The 22785-nt window shown below is 42.9% G+C and overlaps 1 protein-coding gene across 5 annotated transcripts in view; it reads right to left on the reverse strand.

Moving 5' to 3' along the window:
• Positions 1-22524, reverse strand: part of LOC105465677 (mitogen-activated protein kinase kinase kinase 5) — a 243220-nt gene extending 220696 nt beyond the window's left edge. Inside the window, exon 1 of one of the 5 annotated variants that reach the window (XM_011714252.3) lies at positions 22318-22524. Coding sequence is in view for 2 of the 5 variants with exons in the window: in XM_011714250.3 (XP_011712552.1) it covers positions 21269-21716 (448 nt within the window). In the remaining 3 variants the exon portion in view is untranslated. The other 4 variants (XM_071096505.1, XM_011714250.3, XM_071096506.1 and 1 more) reach the window with 4 other exon arrangements.
• Between the last annotated feature and the right edge of the window lie 261 nt (positions 22525-22785).

Raw genomic sequence — 22785 nt, forward strand, 5'->3', positions numbered from 1 at the left:
TCATGGGCTAAGCTCCACTTTGGGTCTTGCGTATCCTGCAGCAGCTCTATCTCAACAACCCAATATTTTAAAATATGTTCTTTTTGGAAAATTCATGTTTCCAACCTGAGAGCTGATTTTCAAAATAGGTTTTCAAACTATTTGGCTTTATAATGGTCTCCCTTTTTATTTTTCATTTTATTTTTTTTGAAACAGAGTCTTGCTCCATCACTCAGGCTGGAGTGCATAGCTCACTGCAACCTCTGCTTCGCAGGTTCAAGCGATTCTCCTGCCTCAGCCTCCCAAGTAGCTGGGACTACAGGCGTGTGCCACCACACCCAACTAATTTTTGCATTTTTTAGTAGAAACAGGGGGTTTCACCATGTTGGCCAGGCTGGTCTTGAACTCCCGACCTCAGGTAATCTGCCCCCCCCCCCCGCTTCGGCCTCCCAAAGTGCTGGGATTACAAGCATGAGCCACCACACCCAGCCTGTGGTCTCCCGTTATTTTGAGAGAGAGAGAGCTTAGTCCCTAGTAAAGTAATTCTCTAGTATATTAAGTATATGAAATGTTTCTATGCAAATGTGTTCCTTCCTACCCTACTGTGGTAAGCATGGCACAGAAGAGCCTGTAGAAGGTATCATCAGAAACAGCAGTCAATACTGTGCACCTCTCTGTACACAGATAAGGCAGAAGGGAGTTCATTCCAAGACGTGCAGTGAAATAATAGTACCTATTCAGAAAAGGATGGTTGGGGGCGGTGGGGGTGCTTCTTTTTGGAATGGATGAACACACAATGAAAATGAATGAATGCACACACAGTAGTGAGACAATGCAGGTTAATCCAGGGTTTATTTCACTAATCTACTGACAGCAGTCCTCCACTGAGGAGGGGTTAGGAAGCTTAAGATGAAGAAAACGTAAAAATCAAGCAGTTTTGAAAAAATGTTAAGTGTTTCCACTGTAAGTTTACAAAGTAAGGTGGCAAATTGAGCAAAAAGAAAAACCTCATTTTTAAAAATGAATCATGTTCACTATTATGCAGCCAGCATTATGAGCAATTAAGTGTTTCGAGTGGTTGAGAAAGCAAGAAAGGCATTTCGGGTTCCAGTTCTTATTCTTGAGCTTTCAAAAGCCTTGTGAAATCTGGCCATTGGGGACAAACGCATGGAAGACTTACCTGGCCTGAGAGATGCACACGTTCCCTTCCTGAAGAAGCCCTATACTTCTGTAAACTGAGTTCAAACCAGTCAAGAATTCTCAACTTAAGCTGTATTACTGTGAATTCAAATTTCTCTAAGTTAGAGATTCTCGGAAGGAAAAACAACTCTATTTTCAGCCAATTAAAATTAGCAAGAAAACAAGTACATTTACAAAGGGTCATGCTCCAGAAGTTATTCTCATAAGAAAGTGGTTGGGAATTTGCCTTCCCTGTTCCCATGGAAACCCTGTTAAATAACACCTGAGCCCACAAAGGCCTACTGACCTCATCCTGTCTGAGGCATGAATACCAGCAGCCAGGCCACGTGCCTTACCTTGGGAGTAGCCTGCACCGCTTCCAGAGACTGCCTTCTCTTTCTGCTTCCCTCATGAACACATTTCTTTAAATAACACTCCCTGTTACACGCCTTCTGTTGTCCTCCAGAAATCAGTCAAGTCACTGTACCTGACATCTACCGCCACCTGCTTTCCTGAAACTGCTCTGGCAAAGTTATCAGGGGTTTTCTGATCTCCAAGTCCAGCTATTTCTCTGAAACATTCAACTTCACTGACCTTCGGACAAGCCCTCTTTGCATTGCTTTTACAGTTAATCCTTTCTCTCTCTCCCTCTCTGAACTTTCTCTCATCTGTTGTGCCATCTTACCATCTTCCCTTTCTCACTAGATGATGCCTTCCTCTGCCCTTTTTTTTTTTTTTTTTGGTTGGTTGGTTGTTTTTTGAGACAAAGTCTGGCTGTTTCACCCAGGCTGGAGTGCAGTGGTGCGATCGCAGCTCACTGCAGCCTCTGCCTCCTGGGTTCAAGTGATTCTCGTGCCTAAGCCTCCCAAGTAACTGGGACCACAGGCACGTGCCACCACACCTGGCTAATTTTTCTATTTTTAGTAAAGATGGGGTTTTGCCATGTTGGCCAGGCAGGTCTCAAACACCTGACCTCAGGTGATCTGCCTGCCTCAGCCTCCCAAAGTGCTGGGATTACATTACAGGCATGAGCCACCGTGCCCGGCCAACCATCTTTAAATGCCAGTGTTTCCTTAGTTCTATCATAGGCCCTCTCTTTATTCTACCCCTTTCTTATGCAGAGACTCATTTATTTCCATGATTTATTATAAAATGTCTGGCACATATTAAGTGCTCAATAAATGTTAGCTTTCATCATTATCCTTCAAAACCCAGTTCAAATGTCACCTCCTGTCCAATGTCTTAGCCAACCTCCTCCACACTTCCTTCTCTCCGAAAAGAATCCTCCATGATTTGTGTTCTCAAAGAAGTTTACATAAACCTCTAGTATAACAATTAGCACCAGCCTAGGCAACATGGCAAAACCCCATCTCTACAAAAAAAAGAATTAAAAAATTAGCCAGCATGGTGGCACACACCTGTGATCCTAGCTACTCAGAAGGCTGAAGTGGGAGGATCGCCTGAGCCCAAGGAGGTTAAGGCTGCAGTGAGCTGTGATCGCACCACTGCACTCCAGCCTGGGTGACAGAGTGACTCAGTCTCAAATGTTTTAAAAAACAACAACCACCACCAATTAGCACAATATATATAATACGTTCATAGGCTGGTCTCCTTTATCAGACTGTGAGCCCCTCCAGGAAAGGGATGACATCACTGAATTGTATTCTATAAACATCATTAAGTGTCATCTACAGGTCACACACTGATAAAGAAGACCTGGGGGATGTCAAGAACCACAAAATGTGATCTTTGTCATTAACTCACACTGAAGCAGAAAAAGCAGACATCAAAACCAATAACTAAAACACCACTTGGGGGAAAGTGTGACATTCATTCAATCAATCAATCTGCATCAAGTGCCAAGGACTCCATTAGGTACTAGAGGTGCAGGGTTAACAAGACAGAAAAAGAGACATGGAACTATATTCTAACAATTCTTTTAAAAAACCAGAAACTGTTCCTTGTTTGTCAGATATTTATAGCAAAAGGTTTTTCATTATTGTGTAAATTGGACTTGACTTTTTCAGTTGTTCCTTCTTACTCATATCACATATGATGCAAGATCTGTGGAGCAACAGGTTTTTTATAGCTCCCAAAGAATCAAGCATGATTTGAATACTGAATCCTTAAAGCAAATCAAAATTTATTTAACAACCTTCAGGGATCATTTCAAGAGGGAATAGATAGGGGCTGCTAACAGAAATATGCATTAAAAAAAATTCAGATCTTAAAGAGAGAATAAAAATAGAGGGATAAATAGTTCCAGGATTATTCGTACCTTAAAAGAAAAAGAATGCTAAGGTCAAGCTTATAAGCAACTATGCAATGTGCTGGATTCAGGAAGAAATTTACCTGGTGACCACATATTAGGTATAGATTATGGCTCAAAAGTTGGGTAATACTTTTTGCTGTGGCTAAATGGGACAATGACAAGTCTTGAAAAAGTAATCTCAGACTAAATATTAAGTTATCAGAAGCTTGTAACCTAGTCCAGATCTCAAATTAAGCTTTCAGCATGTAGACCAGGTAACTGAAAACTGAAAGCAGATGAGAGTCTCGAATTCTCCTATCATAGCCTTTTTCTTCTTCTATGCTCTCAGAAAACCTCCTCACATTAAATGTGGCATACCCTCTGGCACAGAACTCTCTTCAGGTAACATGCTCCTGATAATAAACCATGGAGAATAACCCAAAGAACATACAGTGTGAAAACAGAAAAATCATGATTGCTTCATACATCCCACTCCTACAAACTTAGTCCAATGTATCTAATGATGTTTTTAGAAGAACATACAGGCCTATTAAATAGTTGTGGCCTGGGAAAATTAAGGCATGGCAATATACAAATACCATAGTGCAATTTTGCTTGAAAATTCTCAAGCAATGTCACAACACGGTGGCAATAGCTTTTGTGTGTACAATGCGTTCCCTTCTGGGATCACTTGAAGATGAGATCTGGCCCTTCTTGGGCTACTTCAAATTAGAAGTTAACTTGCCTGCAAACAGGTAATGATAAGAAGATCCAATCCTGAATAATCAAGAGATTATCCATCAAGAAGAATGTTCATTATTTATTTAACATGATAAAAACCTACTTCTTTAATAAAACCTACACTAAGTGGAGAGTCCTAAGTTCTATGAAGCTTGGAAATTGTGAGGCTGTACTTTCTCATTATTTATTTATATTTCACCCAGCAGTGAAAATGTCTCTCCAGGTAAACCAAGGAGATACATCAATATCTTAATTTTAGTTCCAAGTATATACACGATTCGGCTAAAGTAGAAGAGTGTCACTTGTATGCTATTAAGGTTTTAGGGTTGTTTTTTGTTATTTATTTATTTATTTATTTGAGACAGGGCATTGCTATCACCCAGGCTAGAGTGCAGTGGTGCAATTACGGCTCACTGCAGCCTCTGCCTCTCTGGCTCAAAGTGATCCTCCCACCTCAGCCTCCTAAGTAGCTGGGACTACAGGTGTGTACCACCACAACCAGATAATTTTTGTATTGTTTGTAGAGATGAGGTCTCACCACATTGCCCATTCCAGTCCTGAACTCTTGTGCTCAAGCGATCCACCAGCTTCTGCCTCCCAAAGTGCCAGGATTATGGGCATGAGCCACTGTACCTGGCTGCTATTAAGGTTTAACCTTCTTAAAGATTTCACAAATAGGCACTAAATGAGCCACAGGTGAGGATGTTATAAATTTAACCATAATACTTCCGGAAGGTTACTTAAGCTCAAACCTCAAACACCAACAAATTCTTCAGCTTGGAGTTGTCTGCCTTTTGCATGCCCTCTGTTGCCTTAAACACAGCCAAGATCCAAAGGATTCTATCTAAACTTCTAAACTTCCCATAATTCCAGGTAAGGCATTCTCTAACCTTGTCATTAATGAACGCTGCTAATGTTTAAACATTAGCAGCTTTTAAATGCTCCTGCGATTTGCCTTTTTTTTTGAAACAGAGTCTCACTCTGTTGCCCAGGACTTATGTCATCCTCCCACCTCAGCCTCCTGAGTAGCTGGGACCACAGGGATGCACCACCACACCCGGCTAATTTTTTTTAAATTCTGTGTAAAGATACAGTCTCCCTATATTGTCCACTCTGGTCTCGAACTCCTGGGCTCAAGTGATCCCCCACCTCCACCTCCCAAAGTGCTGGAATTACAGGCGTGAGCCACTGCACCCAGCCTGCCTTCTTAATTTGTATGTCTTCGCATCCTAGATTTCTTCAAAAGAATGTCAAAACATGAACTTTGTAAGCACACTATGTTCCTAAGCATGAATTTTTGTCACTTGTAACTTGATTCAACATAAATTAATCAAAATCAACACTGATGCGACAAATGTGCCCTTTTTTGAATATATGCTGAATGGATTGGTAAGCACTAACACAATGGTCAAGTTAAATGGTAATCAAGTCAAAATTGTAAGTGACTGCAAAGATTTCTTAATGCTGACAGCCCTTACTTTCAGACTTTGGAAATACAAACAACGCAGATCTGCAAAATGACATTCCAATCATCACCGCAGGATCGGTCCTTGGGTAACCCACTCACATGTCATATTTAATGGCTAAATGAATTTTCTATACTACTGGTTTTATAAGGGAAAGAAAAGCCTGGAACTCTGTTAACAGTCTAGGATAGTATTTCTTTTCCAATTTTATTTCAGATTTACCAACTGCCAAGTGTACTTCAAGCACATAAAATATTGGTAGCACTGAGTTGCTCGGCAAGAAAAGTCAAGCCAACTATTATCATAACTCACGTGCAAGCTACGACCTTGTTCTCTTTCACTAGGTCAAGCCAAGCAACTTGTGCCCCAATCCTGCTTTGCAATAATATACACACACTAAGAGATATATCAGTTTTTAAAACCAGACTCCAGGCTCCTCTAGAGTATCTACAAATCTTTTTCTTACTCAAATTCTATGTATACAGTAAGCACTGGGTCACTATATCTGGGAAACTGACCAGGAGGTGTTTTGTTGTTTAATTTTTTGAGACAGGGTCTCCGTTTGCCCAGGCTAAAGTGCAGTGGTACAATTGCAGCTCACTGCAGCCTGAAAAAGTAAAATCCTACTGTCCAGATTTGAAACCTCAATTTTCCCTGGATCAACCAAAGCTAGTTTCCCAAGACCAATTTCCTAACAATCTAGGAGATATCATGGAAGAACTAACGCATATCAACTGTATGTATGTGACTCAAAAACAATCAGAAATGTTACATAAATGTTTAAAAAAGAAATGTTATATAAAGTACACATTCATTAATGTTACTTAGAACCTTCAGAGGTAGCCCAGATTTCTCCCTTAGTCATGTTTTATGTATATCATAATACAGATATGGTTCAGCATTGACAATGCATCTACTACATCCACCTTTATTATCAAAAGGAACCTGGTTTGTTTATTTGCTATTCTTATTCTGGTCCAGCCTTTCAAATGCTTGGCATGCAGGTTGACAATTTTCTGTCAGCCAAGAACCACACACTCTACACATCATCAACAAGCAAGCAACACAATTTTATTATGTAACACAGGTCAGAAAAATACTAAATTGAAATTATGTTGTTGGCATATTTTAATTATCTAAAACCTAGATTTTTTCACAAGTTGAAAAGACTAATACAAAGGACTTCAAATTCCACTACTAGGAAAATAACATATTTTTTAAAAGGTTCTAAATCTCAGGTAATAACTCTATTTGTTTCCCTAACAGTCAGTATAAACAAGTTCTTCTTAATTAAAGAATCATAATACCCCTCTTGGAAGTAAATTTAATAATATTTTATCTGTGTTTATAAGAGATCTGACAGGTTTTTAATAAAATCTTGGAATTTACATACGTAATTTTCATTATGATACTGATTTCATTAAAAAAATTAAGTGGGAGTCTAATGCACAGTATGATATTGTATAAGATTTTTTTATTTTTGATGCATTTTCACATCTTTTATAGCAGTAATAAACACTGTTCTCAAGTGTACAGTTCAATGAAATGATCTGCATTATGAAGTCCTTAAAATATTCCCTTGAATTTTTTACTTATTCATTACTTAGTTCATTATATAATCTTGCATGTTGTAGGCTCCCAACAATTATTTATTAAATTGCTGAATTCAAATAGTAGACTATAAAATCATAAAAGGCAGAAATTACACCTTTTTAACCTAATTTTATACAGACCTTAGAAAGAAATCTTACAGATTTTAAGTAGCCAAAAAATGTCTGCTGATGTGATGTCTGTAATTATGATATTAATAATTATTTCAATGTTTTCAAATAGAAAATGTATTTCTGTAAGACAGGAGAACATAAGTTATAAGTGAATAGATTCTGGAATCTGACAGACTTGGATTCAAAATTGGACTCTGCCCCCAGTAGCTATGTGACACTGAGACCGCTGTTAGTAACAGTTTCAGGGGCTCAGTTTCCCCAAACAAAAAAAAACTGATCAACTGATGCTATCTGCCTCATAAAGTTGTATTAAAGATTAAATAGGCTGGGTGCAGTGGCTCACACCTGTAACGCCAATGCCAGCACTTTGGGGGACAGATGCGGGAGGATCACTTGATCTCAGGAGTTTGAGACCAGCCTAGGTAACATGATGAGACCTTGTCTCTACAAAAAATAAAAATAACGCTTGGTGCAGTGGCTCATGCCTGTAATTCCAGCACTTTGGGAGGCCAAGGCAGGCAGATCACTTGAGGCCAGGAGTTCGAGACCAGCCTGGCCAACATGGCAAAACCCTGTCTCTATTAAAAACACAAAACATTAGCTGGGCATGGTAACCTGGGAGGCAGAGGTTGCAGTGAGCCAAGATCACACCACCGCACTCCAGCCTGGGTACAGAGTGAGCCTGTCTTAAAAACAAATAAATAAAAGATAAAAAATAAAAATAAAAACATAAAAAATTAGCCTGGTGTGGTGGCACATGCTTGTAGTCCCAGCTACTCGGGAGGCTGAGGCAGGAGGATCATTTGAGTCTGGGAGATCAAGACTGCAGTGAGCCATGATCATGCCACTGAACTTTAGCCTGGGCAACAGAGTGAGACCCTGTCTCAAAAAAAAAAAAAAGATTAAATAAGATAACGCATATAGAGTGATAGAGTGATTAGCACATACGCCTAGCACACAGTAAAGCATGCTCTTTGTGTATGGCTTGCTTTAATTTATAAGACCAAAGTGTCATATATTCAGCTTGTCAGCTTATGTAATCTTACAGCAGTTTGCTAGCCCTCTAAAATAAAATAAGGACCTTTTTCCTCCATAAAATAGGCTTATTTGGAGCAGTCTAAACTAATGAAGGTCCCATAGTAATAATTATATTATCCTAGTATAAGAATGAAGTTGGGTTTCCAGACACTGCAAGCATCCCACTAGCATATTCCTGACTTGGTTATTGCCACATGGCTTATATCTCTTCTCATATCCAAAACCTAGGGGACTGACATCCTATTGTCAATTTGTACATGTTCCCTGACCTAAAATAACCATGACTGGGAATCCTGGTTAAAGCAAGGTATTCTGGGACCCTCTGAGGGCAAAAGGCTTCAGATGGCAGAGTAGCAGAGACAATAACAGGTCCTTGAAGTCAGGCTGGGTTCAGAGCACTTGGAGAGACAGGCATAGAGCCTGCCGAGAATGACCAACCTTCTGCAGCGAAGAGCTGTCAAAGACTTGGAAAAGGTCAAAAGGTACTGAGTATCCTTTCAGTGGAGGGCTGGGCTTAGGGCAGCACTCCCTCTGGGAATTATCTGATTTTAAAGGGGTGTGTACCTTTGATTGTCCTCCTAGTGATTTGGCTATTTTACAATGCTGTTGGGGTAAATATTACCTTGTGCAAAACTGATAGTAATGCAAATATTTTTTGTCCACAGCAATACAAATGAATATGGTTTGCTAGAGATACAATTGATTTCCACCCTTTAGAATAGATGACTCCAGCATTTATACTTATAGAATTGCCTTACATAATGTTAGCCAATTTTGCATCTATTAGCAAATTCATTTCACCATTCCTGATTTTGTATGTGTGTATATAATATTTGCTCTTCAAACTCTCCTTTCAACCAGTTTTAATATCTTTCTGGTTTTTCTCATTACATAATAAATTAATTCAATATTTGACATATGTTTATATTTGTAGAGAGTCGTTATTTTGGATTGTTGTAAATTATAGTTTAGAACATTGTAACATGGCGCTTCCCGTGAAGAATGTACTTTCACAGGAAGAGAAACTGATGAGACAGAAAGGAGCTTTTAGTTTTACCCAGAATTATTTATTTTTCTAAGAAAGAAAAAGAAGTAAAACAAGTATGTCAAAATGTTTAATTGCCATTAGCTATTACATTTAGGTAGTATGTAGATGCATAAGTGTCTGTTAAACTATTTTATATACTTTCTTTATGACTAAAATGTTTCATAAATTTTTTTAATGTTTTTTCTAAAAAGAATGAGTCTGGTAGAGAGGAATGGGGAATCTAGGTCGTTCCTCCTGACTGCTTCCCTTAGCTTCAGTTTTTCCCATGCTAACAGATACACGTTATAAACCTTTATACTCCTGAAGATGTATGCCTTCTTCTGCTTCTTAGTTCTTCAATACATCCTGATTCAGTAAGAGGCATATTATTATAGGCAATTAATAATAAATGCTTACAAAATTTAATTACTTAGAATATGCTATCACATTAAGGGAAAGTGCATCAGACTCCAGAGCCAGCACATCTCAGGGAAACAAGGAAAGAACAGTCCCCAGGCTGTGCTGTAAACCCAGCTCTCTGGATCATTCTAGAGAAAGGCTGGTTTTGGCCTATCACAGTCCATCTAACCATCATGCTCAGAAAACAACCCAAGACTTGCCTGAAGAAAGCCCAATTCACAGCTTAAGGCCAAGCAACTGGCAACCACTATTGAGTTGGCTCCCTTGTTGACATTGACCGAAAAAGGTAAGTCAGCTTTTTGATTAAGGTGTCACTAAAATCTGCTAGCAAGAGGGGATCAGAAGTTGTGTGACTACTATGACTCTTCCTCATAATAATAACTGCCATCATGGACCAAAATATTAGAACTGATCCTCTTAAACAGAACATGTACTTCAGAATGTTTTGAAATGTTTTTCACTGCAGGTGGAAACTGTAGTATAGCAAACAAAACATCTGTATTGTTTGGAAGTTGGAAGACTTCCTATCCAACCACTTGATTTAATCTGGCCGCTCTCATAGCCTTTCCAACTGTAAGATATAGTTAATTACACTGCCACGCCTACTTATTTTATAAGAAATAGGATCATCTTATTGAAGAGTAAGATAATCAAAGGAGGAGGAGTAGCATTGAACAACTGATTCACTGATACTATCATTCTGACCCAACTGCATAAAATCACTGGAACCTCAGAGTGATCAAATTATATATTGGGAAATATCTAGCTACAGGCCAAAGCAGTGGCCCCTGGACATCAGAAATAGCACTCCCGTCCTGGTTGCCCCGGTTTTAAGCTGACATTTGTCATAATGACCATATTACAAAACTTGAGTGTGACATTAAGAGGTATTTGACATGGCCGGGCACAGTGGCTCACACCAGTAATCCTAGCATTTTGGGAGGCAGAAGCAGATGAATTGCTTGAGCCCAGCAGTTCAAGACCAGCCTGGGCAACAAGGTGAAACCCTGTCTCTAGCCGGGGGTGGGGGGGGGTGGGGGGGGGTGGGGGGGATGGGGAAGGCTTTTGACATGTAATAGCTTTGGATGACTTTTTTAAAATAATAAATAGGAGTAATTAGGCCAGGCACAGTGGCTCATGCCTGTAATTCCAACACTTTGGGAGGCTAAGGTGGGAAATTCCCTTGAGTTCAGGAGTTAGAGGCTGCAGTGAGCTATGACTGGGACACTGCATTCCAGCCGGGGAGACAGACTGACACCCTGTCTCAAAAAAAAAAAAAAAAGAAGAAGAAGAAGAAGAAGAAGAGATAAGAAAAAACAACAGAAACAGAAGTAATCAACATTTTTAAAGGAGAGAGAATTCTCGGGCTTAGGCAAAGACTTGGTTTTATATGGCTTGGGGTCAGTGGACAGATAACCTGATGCTGATTGATACTGACTAGGGCAGCTCTCCTCCATGTTTCCAGTTCTTAAGAGTTCACGGGTATAGAAGAGGCTGCAAGTATTGGAAAGTACTGGTATAACTGGTCTCAACCATTTTTAGAGATTGCCTGTACAAAGGAATATAACTTACTTCCTGTATGAATCATATACCAAAGGCAATTGCTTTCCTCGTTGTCGATGAACTACTGTAACAGAAAAGGTCTGCTTATAGTGGAGTGTTTTCTGTTACCCTGTGCAACTTCTGTGGCATTTAAGTTACACAGATCTGATCTACTATGATTTCATTAAACAAGAGATACCCTTCATATTTAAAATTCTCTCTCCTGTCTCCCCTAAGAAAATTACCACAATGCAGCTTCAGTTATTTCTGTTTTCCTTTGGAAAACCAAAAACACTACAAAATAAAATTCATATAAAACATAAGTGATCAATTATTTACATTTTTTGAACAATTAGACAAGATTGTGAAAATCGGCTTTGTCTCGTATCCTTCCTTCTTTTCCACTAACCTGGCACATATTTCGATCAGTGTCTCTAGTCAATACCTCTGGCCAAAGAGAAAAACTAATACATTAAAACAACTAGGCTAGGCGCAGTGGCCCACACCTGTAATCTCAGCACTTTGGGAGGCTGAGGCAGCAGGATCGCTTGAGTTCAGGAGTTTGAGACCAGCCTGAGCAACATGGTAAAACCCCATCTCCACATAAAAATACAAAAATTGGCCAGGTTTGGCTGTGCTCAAAGCAAGAGGATCGCTTGAGTCCAGAAGGCAGAGGTTGCAGCTGGAGTTGAAATAATGCCAACGTACTCCAGCCTGGGTGACAGAGCAAGATCGTCTTTTAAAAAAATAAATAAATAAATAAATAAATAAATAAAACCCCACAACTACAGAAACCAATATATTACAGTCACCAATGGATTTTTAATTTATCATTTTGCCTTGATTTCCTTTATTTCCCTTTTATGCCACTAATAAAATTTTCAAGATCTTTCTCATATCTAGCCAGTTTCCCCACCTACTTATATACAAATTACAGGAAAATGAGGCTGTCTTCAAGATATATTTTTCCCAAAGCTGTGGGTTCCCAGTTTCTTCTGATAACCACATAGCTGTGGGTTCCTGCAACACTGCCCACCCCCACCACATTTCCCACTCTCATCTTGCCCCAGGTGGAGTGGGGCGACTGCTGGCACGTTCTACAGCCACCGTGAGGGTCCCATGGGTGACAGAAAGGGGAGCGTGTGATACAAGGCCCTCAAATGGCCTCCTGGGAGGGGCCATCATTGCATAGCACACTGTCAGCCCTGGAGTCAGTAGCCAACAATGCATTTTCCTATGGTTCTCTACTTTCCTGGCTTGGGGTGGTGTTCGAAGGCATCATTTGGAGGAAGTACTTGGAAAGTAGTCACGATTGGTACCTCATGCTGAAGAGCCTTGCACATTTACTGGATTTTGTGCTTGTCCATCTCCTACCGCTTCACAAAGTAAGTATGAACCAATTTTATCCTGCAAACCAGAAACAGGAACTGAATGGGCCTCTAACCAGACCTCTGATACAGGAAGTAGGGCACAGTTCTTATAGCCACCAGAGGGGAACTGCCCTATAAACAGAGAACTCCCAAAAGGCTGGCTCCAGCCAAGGCCACTGGTGAGACAAGCCTGTGTTATGCACTTATATAATACACAGGCTTCACCTAGAGATGGAACCAGCTTGAACTACCAACTGATAATGTCTCAAGTAGACAAAAGGTGACCAAATTAAGGAAAGAAACCAGGATCCTGGGAGCCTAGGAAGCAGAGCTGGTCATGACAACATGCAGTTGATGATGTGGGGTAAGAAATTGGTACTCTAAAAACTAAACTATTTTTGTGCTCTGGAGTTTTCTTTTTGATTTTGCTTTTTTCCGTCCGATTTTCTAGTTAAGCTCTTTTTAAAAAATTATAGTTTTGCCTTAATTGACCCATTATCCAAAAAAGCAAGAAGCAGCACAGTGCTGTCGGTTTGTATGAGGTGGGTGGCAGCTGCCGCAATGGTGTGCCAGGGAACGTGAACAGCTCAGAGAAAAATCATGTGTTGGGCACCACTGGGATTTTTTTTTAAATCCTTTCCTAACCAGAGTTTTGCCTTACGAGTTTCTCCACATTTGCTCTTTTGATAATTTTACTAAGGTTCGTTTCTCATGTGAAGCAGTGGCTGAAAGGTGGGAAGGGGCTGCAGGGTGGTTCCAATCAGAGGCTCTTAAACACTACTCTATTGACTGGTGTGATAAAGTTTTCACTCATCCATGGAGAAATGGGAAAAATAAATAAAAAGTCATGAGTTTTTCCATACATTTTCTGTATTCAAAGATCTGCCCTTCATTCCAAAGTTATGTGCCCCCTAATTTTTTTTAACATAAAACTTTCCTTTTTAAGAAATCATGGCAATAGGTGGCTGATTGTTGATTTTCTTCTCTCTCTCTCTGTCTCTCTCTGTCTCTCTCTTTCTCTCTCTCTGTCTCTCTCTCTCTGTCTCTCTCTCTCTCTCTGTCTCTCTCTTTCTCTCTCTCTGTCTCTTTCTCTCTCTCTCTGTCTCTCTCTCTCTGTCTCTCTCTTTCTCTCTATCTCCTCTCTCTGTCTCTCTCTTTCTCTCTCAATTTTCCTCACTTTCTCTCTCCACTTATAACAACACTCTTATGTAGAAAAATTTAAACGTTGGCAAACACATGTCAGTCCTCCAAATTTTTTAACTGGTTCATGGGAACCACTGTTTAGGACATACAGACTTTACCTTCTACTTCAAAATATATGAGATAATATACTTGGAAAGCATATTGAAAGTAGAAATGCAGAAGTGGGCTGGAAAATTTTCAAGAACTTCTCCATCTGGGATAGATGGGATACAAGGTTATGTTCTGTTTTGTTTTATTGTTTTACCAAATAAGATTAGAAGTCCTAAGGAGCTTTGCTGGAAGCAAGTTGAAGCCAAAGCCTGGCAAGGTCAGATGCCTCTCCAGCGAGATGGCATATTAACACATGAGCGACTTTTGTCACAAGCTCAAGTAAAGTGGGAACATACCATGGATGAGAATAGAAAAGCTAAGTTCTCACAATTTCAACTAGCGTGTGCTTCCTTCCTGTTACCTATGATTGCTACAGGGTGAAAAGCTGAGTAAGAGATTGCAATCTGCAGTGAGCCAAGGCCCGGGCGGATGTGAAGGCTGGTGGCAAGGAAATGGGAAGCGGGCAGCCAAGCTAACCCTGTGTCCACTGAGGGAGTGAGGTGGCCTTGAGCACAGCAGTATCCCTGGGTCTTACATCAGCAGGAAATAGAAGGGGAAGAAGCCTAAAGGAAGTGAAAGTGTTGCTGGATCTCCTGCTGGCATTGCCTCCTCTTTCACACAGCATCCTGGTTCTCCCTGCAGCCACCTGATCTTCCCTTTGTCCCCTACCTCACCACAGTCCCACCCCTTTCACCACTCCAAGTTGATGCTTCTCCTACATCTGGCCAAGATGCTACTCAGAGCTAGATGAAAGCAAAAGTAATTGCTCTAATACAGGTTTTAGGTTTCAGAAACAGAATTTTCCCGAATGTTTAAAATGGTGAATGGTTCCATACACTGTGTTAACCAGGCTTCTTATAAGCTAGTCCCAGAATCTGCCCACCATGTGCAATAATGTTTCTACAAAAAGTGTGCTCCAAGCAAGAACCTTCAACCATTTAATCTGAATGAATGAATATATCCTCTTCAAGGTTCAGTGTTTTCATAAGCAAAATGAAAGAACAACAGACTTGATGTCTTTTGAAAAAAATTTAGGCCTGGGTGCAGTGGCTCATGCCTGTAATCCCAGCACTTTGGGAGGCCAAAGCAGGCAGATCACTCCTGAGGTCAGGAGTTAGAGACCAGTCTGACCAACAACGTGAAACTCCATCTCTACTAATAATACAAAAAAATTAGCTGGATGTGGTGGCACACGATTGTAATCCCAGCTACTCAGGAGGCTGAGGCAGGAGAATCACTTGAACCCAGGAAGCAGATGTTGCAGTGAGCCAAGATCGAGCCACTGCACTCCAGCCTGGGTGACAAGAGCAAAACTCCATCTCAAAAAAAAAAAAAAAAAAAAAGGATTTGGAAAGCTTCCCAGTTGGGATCTGTCCACCTACCCAGGGCAACACGATGATATTGACATCTCTTAGCTTTTACAGAATTTTCTGTCTACAATGCAGAGGGCGAAGAAGGGGTATTGTCAGCTTGGCTTTGCTGTCTCTGAGTGACAGTCTGTTGTATATATAAATAAGATGAATTTTCATAAAAGCATTAATAGAGCATTAGTTTCACCTCAGAAAGAAAATGAAAAAGCAAACTACAAGAGTAGTCAAAGAAGAAATTAAAATATAGGTAAATAGTAATCAGATCGAGAAAAATCAGTGCAAAGGTTTAACTTGTAATCTATTCTTTTTAAAGATACCAGTACACAAAGATTGGGAAAGTTTATTAAAAATGTTACCAAACTTTAAGTTCTTCTTGTTTTTTTTTCTTTTTTTTTGAAACAGGGTCTCATTCTTTCACCCAGGCTGGACTGCAGTAGCATGATCTCAGCTCACCGCAGCCTCAGCCTCCCAAGCTCAAGGGATCCTCCCACCTCAGCCTCCCGAGTAGCTGGGACTAAGTTCTTTTTCACTCCCTTAGGTTGAGCTATTCGAACATCACTGTTTCCCATGCAAACGTTGAGACCTTCATTAAGCTCTCCTTGCTTACCCTGCCATTTCACTTCAGGTGTCACCTCCTTTAAGAAGCTACCCCTTGCCAGGTGTGGCAGCTCACACCTTTAATCCCAGCTCTTAGGGAGGCAGAGGCAGGAGGATAGCTTGAGCCCAGGAAATTGAGACCTGCCTGGGCAGTATAGCGAGACCCCATTCTCCACAAAAAGAAAAAAAGCAAACAAAAACACGCATAAGAAGCTACCCTTGAGCCCACTGCAGCCTCAATCTGATTTTTGAAGCTGTTTCCTGGGAGCCCAGGGCATCCTGGCACAGAGGCACTGCTATGGCAAAGGCATTGGTCTGCCCTCCCCACCAACTCTGAGCTCTTCAGAGGCAGGAATATGATATATACAAGCAGTTCATTTAATCTCCATGAGCTGAAATGACTCATTTGTCTTAATAATGTTGTCATTTTAAAGTACAGAATTTGAGAGCTGGACAGAATCTCAAATACCAATTATTCCAACACTCCACTCTTTTCTGAGGCTTTAAATGACTTGCTCCAAGTTAGAAAACAATCAGGACCCGAAGCCAAACCTTGAAAATGCTGTTCTAATACTTTGTGCCTGCATCCCATGCTGCCTTGCCTTTGTAAATTCACAGGATTAAATAAGGGGATCCTAAAAGCTGTGTTCAATTCCCCCTTCACTTCTATGCCTGGTCAATTTTACAAGCAAAGAAACACCACTGGAGGCAATGAAGGGCCGTTCTCACAGTTACACGGTTCACAGCAGAGCTGGGATGAAAACTCAGATCTAATATGAGGGACCATGTTCTTCCCACTATCTCATAAAAACTCAACTTTCAAGTACAGGTCATGGGTGTAGAGCAAAGGTCAGCATGGCACAGGGGCCAAATCCTGCGGGCCATCTCTTTTTGAGTATGGCTTACAAGCTAAGAATGGTTTTTACATTTTAAAATGGTTATAAAACAAGAAATCATACTTTATGAAGTATATGAAGTTCAAATTTCAGTGTCCATGAATAAAGTGTGGTTGGAACATAGTCACGATCTTTTGTTTAGGTCCTGTTTATGGCTGCTCTTGAGTAACAGGGCAGAGCTGAGAAGTTGTGAAAGAGACCTCAAGAAACAAAACCGCACACCTAAAACCATCTGATCTTCAACAAAGTCGACAAAAATAAGGAATGGAGAAAGGACTCCCTATTCAATAAATGGTGCTTGCTAGCCATATGCAGAATAAAATTGGACCCCTATCTATCACCATATACAAAAATTCATTCAAGATGGATTAAGGTTTAAATGTGAGAACTCAAACCATAAGAATCCTAGAAGAAAGCCTAGGAAATACCATTCCGCATCGGCCTTGGGAAAGAATTTATGACTAAGTCCTCAAAAGCAATCGCAACAAAAACAAAAATGACAAATGGGACCTAATTAAACTAAAGAGCTTTTGCACAACAAGAGACACTATTAAGAGAGTAAACAGACAACCCTCAGAGTGGGAGAAAATATTCACAAACTATGCATTTAAGAAAGGTCTACAAATCAACAAGCAAAAAAACAAATAACCCCATTAAAAAATAGGCGAAAGATATGAACAGACACTTCTCAGAAGAAGACATACAAGCAGCCAACAAACATATGAAAAAATGTTCATCATCACTAATCATCAGAGAAATACAAATCAAAACCACAATGAGATAACATCTCACACCAGTCAGAATGGCTTTTGTTAAAAAGTCAAAAAATAACAGATGTTGGTGAGGCTGCAGAGAAAAGGGAACACTTATACACTGTTGGTGAGAATGTAAATTAGTCCTGCCACCGTGGAAAGTACTTTAGAGATTTCTCAAAGAAATAAGAGCTGAACTACCGTTCGACCCAGCAATCCCATTACTAGGTATATGCCCAAAGGAAAATAAATTGTTCTACCAAAAAGACACCAAAACCAGATATTGCATGTTCTCACTTAAGTGGGAGCTAAACACTGGGTACAAGTAAACTTAAAGATAGGAGGCTGGGCGCAGTGGCTCACGCCTGTAATCCCAGCACTCTGTGAGGCCGAGGTGGGCAGATCATGAGGTCAGGAGTTCAAGACCAGCCTGGCCAACATGGTGAAACCCTGTCTCTACTAAAAAAACAAAAATTAGCCAGTCATGGTGGCATGCGGCTGTAGTCCCAGCTACTCGGGAGGTTGAAGCAGGAGAATCGCTTGAACCTGGGAGGCAGAGGTTATGGTGAGCCAAGATCATGCCACTGCATTCCAGCCTGGGCAACAGAGCAAGACACTATCTCAAAAAAAAAAAAAAGGCTTAAAGATGGGACCAACAGACAGTGGGGACTACTAGAAGGAGAAAAGAGAGGGGGCTGAAAAACTACCCACTGGGTACAACCTCAGCATCACATAATGTATCTCTGTAACAAACCTGCACAAATACCCTCTGATTCTCAAGTAAAAGTTTTTTAAAAACTGCAGTCTAAAATATTTAGTATCTGGACATCTCCAGAAGTTTGTCAACCCCTAGTGAGGAAGAATAAGCCCTCTTAGAAGTCAGAAGAAAATAAGTTCTACTACCATCAAACTCCACGGCCCTTAGTTTAGAAAAAACAAAGGGAGGCTGGGTGAAGGGCTCACGCCTGTAATCCCAACACGCTGGGAGGCCAAGGCAGGAGCACTGCTTGAGGCCAGAAGTTTGAGACCAGTCTGGGCAACATAGAAAGACCCTGTCTCTACAAAAAAATAATAATAAAATAAAATAAAATCAGCCCAGTGTGGTGGCTCATGCCTCTAGTCCCAGTTACTCAGGAGGCTGAGGCAGGAGGATCACTAGAGCCCAGGAGTTCGAGCCTGCAGTGAACCATGATCATGCCACTGCACTCCAGGCGGGGCAACAGAGTGAGACCCTGTCTCTAAAACAAATAAAATAAAATAAAAACAAAGGGTTTAGATGAAACTGATGCACTACCTTCATTCTGTCACATTTTCATGCTTTCATGCTGAATGAGAGGGCACTCATCCTGGGAGTTCATGCCACCCAGATGGGCAGGGGTTAAACTGAGACCTGTCTAGGTTGAAAGAAGCAGTAGGAAGGCACAGGAACAAGAGGCTTCCAAGAGCATGCCCTCCCCTCTATTCCAAATGCACCTAAATGCCTGGTAAGATATTTGCCAGCTCACTCACGTGATTCCAAGATAGGGAGCTTCCCTTGATTCTGAGAGTAACTCAGCCCACCTAAATGGAGGAAGCAAGGGCCAAGCACGACCTTTTTTTTTTTTTTTTTTTTTTGAGACAGAGTCTCATTCTGTCACCCAGTTTGGAGTGCAATGGTACAATCTCGGCTCACTGCAACCTCTGCCTCCCAGGTTCAAGTGATTCTCCTGCCTCAGCCTCCTGAGTAGCTAGGACTACAGGTGTGCACCACCATGCCTGGCTAATTTTTGTCATTCTAGTAGAGACAGGGTTTCACCATGTTGGCCAGGAAGCTGGCCTCAAACTCCTGACCTCAGGTGACCCACCTGTCTTGGCCTCCCAAAGTGCTGGGATTACAGGCGTGAGCCACCACACCTGGCCCAAGCACAACCTTTTAGGGTCAGCCACCTGAAGTGGAATCCTACATTGGCCACTTACTCCCTATGAATCCTAGGGCCAGTTAGGGATCTCTGGGTTTTCTCACCTAAGAAGGTAAGTACTTCCTTCACAGGCTTGTTTGGAGGATTCAATGAAACACACTCAAACTTCAGCTCCCTTCTAATCATTCTCTCTCTCCCTTTCCCAGAGACAGTATTTGGAGAGTAACAGAAACCAAGCCTTGTTAGGAAAGTTTCTTTCAAATTAGCTTAGAGTTAAAAAAAATTTTTTTTCTAGAGCCCTAGAAAAAAACGCCCAATCAGTGCAATAAAAATAGGCTCAAGTGTTCAGTTGGGTATTTTCCTCTCATATCTTTTAGTTCTTTGAAGCTTCTTCCAAATTATAATCCAAAAATAAGAGCGCTATAATTTTTAGAAAAGTTACGTTGATGTAACTTTTATAGCAAGCTACCCAAAGAATCAAGCTATAATACATTATAGCCATGCTCAGTTATGAAGACCAAAACTATTTTAAAAATACCAGAACCAGAAAGTCCTAGTTTATTTAGTCTGGCTTCCTTAACATGAAGTTCTTGTTGTTCTTAAAATACTCAGCTTTGGCTGAATTCCAAAACTGACATAAGCCTACTTCAGGTGTTTGGAAGATACTGAAGAGAATCAGAATTGAAAACAAGATTGGAAAATAAAGCCTTTTATGTGATCACAAATGCAAGAAGTGTACTGTTTTGAAACCATTAAACCAAGTTTTTACCCACAAATGTAAACTTAAATATGTATATATTCTCAACACTGGACGTACAGGAGGCTAAAGGTTAATTTCGATAGCATGGTATTATTCCTAGCATTTGCAAACAGCTAATTGCTTCAGTTACTAGAACTGCCTTAACGTTTTCTGAAATCTGAGATAGGTTGAAAAGATACATTTCTTTCATGGATTATGCTAGCAATCACTTTAATGGCCAAACTAATCTTATTACTAGGATAGCATATAGGTGTTTTAGACAATGTTAAATTATAAACTTTCTAGCCCATCATGGTTTATGGGGTAACAAAAAACAGGCCCTGGTTCTTTCACCAAAATCCTTACAAAGATAACACACAAGTTCAGTGTAAGTTGTGATGTTATTGCCTTTGGAAGCACTGTAATTACTTCAAAGTCTGGGTTGGTGAGAGGAAATTCAAGCTACTAAAACTTATTGAGGGTAAGGTGTGTTGCGAAGCTCATGATACGGCGTGCAAATTACTATAGTTACACTCTGCGTGCATGGTATGTCATCGTTCCTGTACTCTCAAAACTACACGGAGAAAAGGAGAACCTCATCTAAAACGGTCACAGGTATATGCAGAAGGAAAACAGGGACCAAACCTCACAGAAGCGAAACCGAGACACTGAACGGAGAAGGGCTGACTGGGGCAAGTATCTCTCACTGCTAGAGAACAGTTCAAGTGGATCGCAGGGACCCAGGGCTCCAGCGTTGGGCGGTGGGTGGATCCATGGGTCTCTCGCACAAATACAGACTCTTTCACAAACACACACGCTCTCCCCGGAGCAGCAAGCGACAAGAGCAGTCACGCAGCAGCGCTCGCTGCCCCCAAAGTGGGGCAAGAAGTAAATGCTTCCCGCCCAGAAAAATGAAATGCCCCGAAGACGGCCAGATTAAACGTGGGTCCCGACCGCGCGGGATGGCAAAGGGGTCACACACGCACCTGCATTGTAAAAGCGGTCCAGGACGGTGGTTTCACCAAAGTCGAGTTTCCCAAAATGCAGGGTTTCCAGGGTGGCGCCCACCGTCTCGCACGCCTCCCGCAAGCTCTGCAGGGCCTCGCTCTCGGCCACCACCAGTTGCCCCTGGCTCGCTTCGTTGATCACATATGCCACCGTGGTCCGTCGGCTGCCCCCGCCAACAGAGCTGCCCCGGCCTCGGGTGGCACTGCTCGCGGAGGTGGCCGCGGGACACCCGATGCCTGGGGCGGCGGCGCTCTCCACGTTCCAGAAGCTGCCCGGCGGCGGCGGTGGCAGCTGGTGCTCCTCGCTCTCGCCCACCGCCGCCGCTCCTCCCCTCCTGCAGATGCCGCCCTCGGGGATGGTGCAGAAGCCCGAGGGGGCGAAGGGTGGCACGGAGAAAGTGATGCCCTCGCCCGCCTCCGTGCTCATCTCTCCGGGCCGGGCAGCAACGGCGGCGGCGTCCCCCGCCCAGCCGCACCGCCTGGCCAGCCACAGCTCGGGGCTGCTCCGCGCCCGCCGGGCTAAGCAGCTGCCATCGCGCGCCGCGCCCTCGCCGCCTCGCCGCCGCCTCCTCTCCGGCGCCCTCTCCCCCGAGGGCACGCCGCTGCCCGGCGGCGGCTCGCTCCTCCTCGGCGCCTCCGTGGCCGCGCCGCTCGCCCTCTGCAGGGTTTAGAGTACAAGGGGGGGGGAAGTTGGGTGAGCGGGAAGGGACGGAGCTTCCTTTTCTTGGCCGGCTGACAAGTCGGCTCACAAACCTGCGCTGCGGTGCAGCTCAAGGGCGCCGCGCTCGGGGTGCAGCCCGCGCTTGCCACCCGCCGCGCCGCACAGCGCAGCTCCTTCCGTCCCGGCCGCTCTGGGAGGAGCCAGGAAGGGCGCCCCCTGGGTGCGGAGCTACCTGGCGCGCACCTTACGAGCGGGCGGGCTCCCCGGGCGACGTCCCGGAACAGCAGCAGCGGCAGCCGAAAGCACCCTCCTCCCTCCTTGGCGGCAGCTCCCCTTCATGGGCTGGATTTCCTCCTACTCGCCCGACCTCGTTTCTCTTCCGATCGCCTCCGTCGCGTCGTCCCCGCGCCAGCCTCGTCGCTCCTAGCAGTCGCTCTCACTCTCCGCCACCAGCTTCTGGCCACCCACTCGTCGCGGCACCCGGGATCAGGGCCCGCCCCCAGGTAGGGCGCTGCTAGGAAGCTCGAGCCCGGACGAAACAGACCGCGCTGCGGCCCTCGGACCCCAGCCCTTCTCTGAGTGCCGCCCGTGGCATGGGGTCCCGGTCCTCACCCACCCGGCCCCCAACTAAGAAAACCTGGAGCGCAAGCGATTATAGGGTGGCGCAAAAAGTCTCTCCAGCCAATACTCGGTCCTCGGAGTCCGCCCCTGAAGCATTTCCAGTGTTCCCCGCGACGAGGGCGCCCCCCTCCGGGCCTTGGCGGCCTCGTGGACTGGGACCGTGCGAGGCGCTGGCAGGACAGGCTCCGGGAGACGGACGTTGCGCGAGGCAGGA

Source organism: Macaca nemestrina, chromosome 5, assembly GCF_043159975.1.
Source record: "Macaca nemestrina isolate mMacNem1 chromosome 5, mMacNem.hap1, whole genome shotgun sequence".
NCBI classification, from domain to species: Eukaryota; Metazoa; Chordata; class Mammalia; order Primates; family Cercopithecidae; genus Macaca; species Macaca nemestrina.